The sequence below is a fragment of the Frankliniella occidentalis genome, unplaced genomic scaffold (genome assembly GCF_000697945.3).
Source record: "Frankliniella occidentalis isolate FOCC.00 unplaced genomic scaffold, Focc_3.1 Scaffold79, whole genome shotgun sequence".
Lineage (NCBI taxonomy): Eukaryota > Metazoa > Arthropoda > Insecta > Thysanoptera > Thripidae > Frankliniella > Frankliniella occidentalis.
Genome location: NW_026267209.1, coordinates 1045237 through 1050031, shown reverse-complemented (window position 1 = coordinate 1050031; position 4795 = coordinate 1045237). Strand labels below are relative to the sequence as shown.

The following is a 4795-nucleotide window of genomic DNA, read 5'->3' as shown; positions in this document are numbered from 1 at the left end:
CCCCCCCCCTCACCATTTCACTCTCTTTCATATCCACGTAGGCATATAGCCGACGTGACATCCTTACTCACCTCAACGATGTCGCGCATGTGGCTGAGGTCCTCCCGCTGCTGCAGGATGTCCCAGGCGCTCTGCGTGGGCGCGGCCAGGACCCTGTCGACCTGGTGCAGCACCGCGCCGCACGCCCGGGTGTCCACGGACTCCAGGCGGCCGCACTGCACTGTGGCGCTTGTCACGGCGCCGTTGAGGAACGGGATCTAGAGCAGAGCGAGGGCCAGCAGGGCGTGTAAGGGGGCGCCTGAGCGGCTAAGCGCGAACAAAAGAGCGGCCGCAGCCGCGTGGACGTACCGTGGAGAACAGGTACACGCGCAGGTCCTTGTCGGCCAGCTTGCTCTTCAGGCTCTGTCCGTGTGTCAGCTCGTCGGCCTCGAACATCTTCTCGGCGATGTGGTAGCGCAGGTGGTTACGAATGGCCTCCTTGTCGTTGCCGGAGAGCAGCAACTCGGCCTGCAAAAACGTACACGTTTTGTTCGTCCGGGTCTCTGGCAAAGTAAAGAGTGAATCAGATGGTCTGTTGCGCGTGTCGCACTAGTGTAGCACCTCGGGGGACTTCAGGGCGGCCTCGGTGGGCACGAAGAGGGTCAGGTTCTTGGCGGGGTCCAGCTCGCTGAGGAGGTCAGCCTTCTCCAGGAGGTCGTACCAGCGGGTGAGGTTGCGAGACTTGAGGACATCCTTGACAGGGCGGGCTGGAAAAGAGATGGAGGGGAGAGGGCGTAGGGGTTGCATTAGCACGTCGACCACCAATAGTAGAAAATCGCCCCATAAAAACACACGGCCGCCTACCGGAGTCGGGTACGATGACCTCGTTGAGGAGGTGCAGCACGCCGTTCGAGGCGACGATGTCGCGGGCGCCGAGCTCGACGTTCTCGAGGGTGAACTTGCCGTCGTCCGACGCCATGCGCTCGAGCAGCAGGTAGTCGCCGTCCAGGTTGGGCATTTTGATTCGCAGCCTGGCCGCGGCCGTGCACACCGTGTGCTTGCTGATGAGGTTGCGGATGAACGCTGCCGCGGGCGGTAAAGAAATAAACATTAAAAAGTATCCGACTCCCCGGACTAATGCGAGCGGTGGGAGGCCGCAGGATGTGTGGGTGTGGTGTGGTGTCTATGTATACTCACAGCTCACGCAGGCCTCTCCCTTGAGCAGCTCGGTGCGGAACACGGGGTCCATGCGCTTGAAGGCCTCGTCGGTAGGGAAGAACGCCGTGAGGGGGCCCTCCTCCCGGAGCATGTCCATCATGTCGGCGACGCGCATCACTGTGGATCAGGAGGACAGAGTGAGGGGAATGTGAGCACGAGCAGCCCGTCTGCAGCCGTGTCGAGCACGACGACGAGACACTCACGCTGCCGCATGGTGTTGAGCCGGGGGTCCTTCTCCAGCAGGGCCGCCAGGGTGCGCTCGGCGGGCACGGGCGTGAGCACCTTGTCGACCTGGTACACCTGGCCGTCGAGCGTGGGCCTCTCCTTCAGGATGCGGGCGCAGTTGACGGTGTAGGTGCGGCCCATGAAGCCGGGGAACACGTTGATGCGCAGCGTGGAGCCGGCGCGGGTCGTGATCTTCTCGTCGTTGCGCGCGTCGTCCTCGATGTCGAGCAGCTTGTTCTCGACGAAGTGCGCCAGCACGAGCGTGCTGTCGGTCAGGTCCTCCGGGTCCCTGGCGTGGCCGGCGGCGACGTTCTCGCCCTCGCGTCGGCCGCTGCGGTCGTCGGCAATGTCCTTTCTCGACTCGGGGCGCCGACTTTCGACGGACGGTTTCTTCTGGACATCTGTGGCGCTGTAACAATAACGTCAAGTCGCTCGATGAGTTTTCGTGCTCGCCAGGCGCTTGCAGCTCGTCGACATCTCGTTGCCCTCACGTACATGTCTCTGTCCTCATACTCGTCGTCACCCTCGTCCTGGCGCACCGCGGAGACGGGCAGCGCGACGGGGGCGGGTACGGGCTCCCCCCGGGCGGGCGCGGGCACGGTCTCCTCGTCCCCGACCACGACCGGGGTGAGGGGCGCGGGTCCCATCATGTGCTGGTACCCCAGCGCGCGGCGCACGCGGTTCTGCTCGGCTATGCTGTCCAGGAAGTCGCGCACGGCGTCGTCCGTCGGCACGAAGAGCGTGCCGCGGGTCTTGTGGAGCTGCTCGTCCAGGTCGGCGGAGGTGATCATCCTGGCGAAGAGCGCGCTGTCCATGTCGCGCGCGGCGGCCCCCATCTGCATCAGCTCCGCTGCAACGACAAGCGCTCGGTCACCCACCAGTTGGAGTCCCTAAGGGCCCCCTTCGCTCCTCGGCTGTACCGCTGCACGCGCGTGCGGGCGGGCTGCCTACTCGCTCGAGCCCTCGGGCGCCGAGGCTAAGGCCGAGGCTGGGGACCCGCACGCACGCGTGCATGCTGCGCAGCATAACAGCTCCGTGCCGCTGGTACTTACTCATGACGCAGCCCGGCTTCCCCGCCATCCTCTTGGCGCCATGGCAGCACTTGTAGGTCGTCACAATCTTTTTCTGCACGCCGTGATTCACGGTCCTGAAACACAACGACCAAATCTCATATGATATCATCGTCGCCCGCCCCGCCGCGGGGTCGTCGTGGAAGATGCAAATCCTGTACGCGCGAGTGGAATGAAGGCGGGGGGGGGGGGGGGGGGTACAAATGGGCAAGACTACGGAGCCAGGCCCCACATTATGGTGCGACGCCGGCTGCGTCGCTCCTTTGCTCGTTTCCCAGAAACATGTCGTGAGGCGATGCGACAGTAAGATTATCATTTATTTTTCTACTGCCTCGCGTGTATGCTGCGCTCGTTGCGCTGTAATAATGTGCCAGTTACTACAGGTTGCGCCCCCCGCGACTCCCCCGAGCACGCCGGGCTTACGTCTACCTCGCGAGCGGTCACATACATCCTTCGCGAGAACCATAAATCTCAACTCATCTCTCGCCACCATCCAGCCATCCGGCAGAGGAACAAAGAGGACGTAAAAAAAATGAAAGAGTTGCTGGCTCATTCGTTGACACTCTAGAGAAGAGTCATTTCCGGGGACGTACCCCAGTTGCTCCCGCTGACGCTCTCGACCTGCCAAAAATAACATCTTCTTTGTCTCCCCCCTCATTTAAAAAGAGAACTAACGCCTCTAAAATCATGAATCTAGATGTTACTGAAAACTTAACCACTCCTGTACCTGTTCGCCGTCGCCGATTTTCAAACTCTCCAGTGTTGCCTATGGGCTGCAGTAACCAAGGTTAGCGACGATAGGCAAACCTCCCCCTACCCCACCCCACACCTGCATGCGGGCTGGTATAGTTTGATGATTATACCCGCTTTGCGCCGACGACGACGCTGGTTTGCCAGCTTGCCTATCGTCTCTGACCATGGCGCCTTGCGGCTCGATCGAGTAGGCAACCCGCCCGCACTCGTGCATGCGGTGCAGTCTAACTGAGCGATAGTGGGCGGAGTGAATCAGCTACTTGGTCGTTGCCATTTCCGCCCAAATCCTTTAACGAGCAGAGTATTTTGCGAAGCGTTTTTGTGAGGGGAAAAGGGGGAGGGGGGGGGTATACCGCTACTCACCGGGTGACGCACTGGTACTTGGTAGGCGTTTGCGAGCAGCTGGAGAAGTGGAAGTTGTCGAACAGCCCCCCGGGGGCGAGCGGCCCGGTCGGGACGCCGAGCGCGCCGTGCTCCTCCTCGCTGCTCGACGAGGTGCTGGTCTCCTCGTCTTTCTTTTCGGCAGGCTTCTTAGCCTTGTCATTCTCGTCGAACTCCTCTCGCGTCTCGCACACGTTGGGCCTGAAATTGACACAAAGCGGGAGAATAAATATTCGCAGTTTTTGTCAGGGCACACGTGTCGCAGTGTTGCCTCCCCCTCTCCCCTCCACCATTTCCTCACAGTCACCGCTGGCACGCCGCGAGTGCCACCACACCAAAGCACGCGCCATTGTTTTGAGAAAATGGTCGTGTAAAAGGACCCTCCCCCCTTCCCCTTCCCAAAGACCGTGGCTTGTATGGAACGCACACAACGCAGCGCCAGGCACGCGGCAGCGAGCGGCGCTCCCTGGCGAGGCGAAGATGAGAGGACCCTCTGACGTCATTGCCTCTCGGCCCGCCCTGCCCCGGCCCGCCCTATCGCCGATCAGTTAGTAGCGGGGCGAGGTCCCGGGGCGCCCCGACGAGACAGGACGGGGCACTTGGGCCCGCTGCTCCCCCGAAGCCTGGAAGTTTTACACCCAGGGACTACTACAACACCCGGTTGCCTGCTATACACCTGCTACCAGACGAAATCAGTAGGAGGAGGCCACAGCCGGAAGTAGGGTAGGATGGGTAGGAGTGCTTTACTTGTACGTAGTGAATCGTGTCTTGTTGGCTTCGTTCTTATCCTAATAGTTTTCTTTGTTTTTGTTTAGCCGGTCCTTTTCCCCAATACGTGCAACGTTCGATGATTGAAGCCCGCGCACGCGCCGCATCATCTGCGTTTTATTGACCCCCCCACACACACACACGCGCGCGCGCCTATACAGCTGCTGGCGGTCCTGGCTAAATCAAATCGTCACGGGATTACGTGAGATTTAATCAGTGAGGCCTCCGCCCAACAGGTCATCATGCCTAATGAAGGAAGCACGCGCGGGTATCGCTGGAGGGAGAGGCCCACGAAACCTTGAGAACAAAGCAACATTTTCAGGCTCAGATTTTGTTTGTTTGATTGATGTGTCTGGGTTCCGGCAGTTGTGTTGTTGTTCGAGGTCCTTAAATCCTGTAAC

The 4795-nt window shown here is 60.6% G+C and overlaps 1 protein-coding gene across 1 annotated transcript; it reads right to left on the bottom strand.

The window, feature by feature from the left end:
• Positions 1-17: 17 nt before the first annotated feature.
• On the bottom strand, positions 18-3827 carry LOC113209119 (uncharacterized; the record flags this gene model as incomplete). The annotated part of the gene is given in 9 exon segments (XM_052268917.1): positions 18-257; positions 349-507; positions 601-746; positions 844-1062; positions 1177-1314; positions 1401-1831; positions 1918-2272; positions 2475-2569; positions 3609-3827. Coding segments are annotated over 9 exon segments (2002 nt in total), but the record flags the coding sequence as incomplete, so codon positions are not given.
• Between the last annotated feature and the right edge of the window lie 968 nt (positions 3828-4795).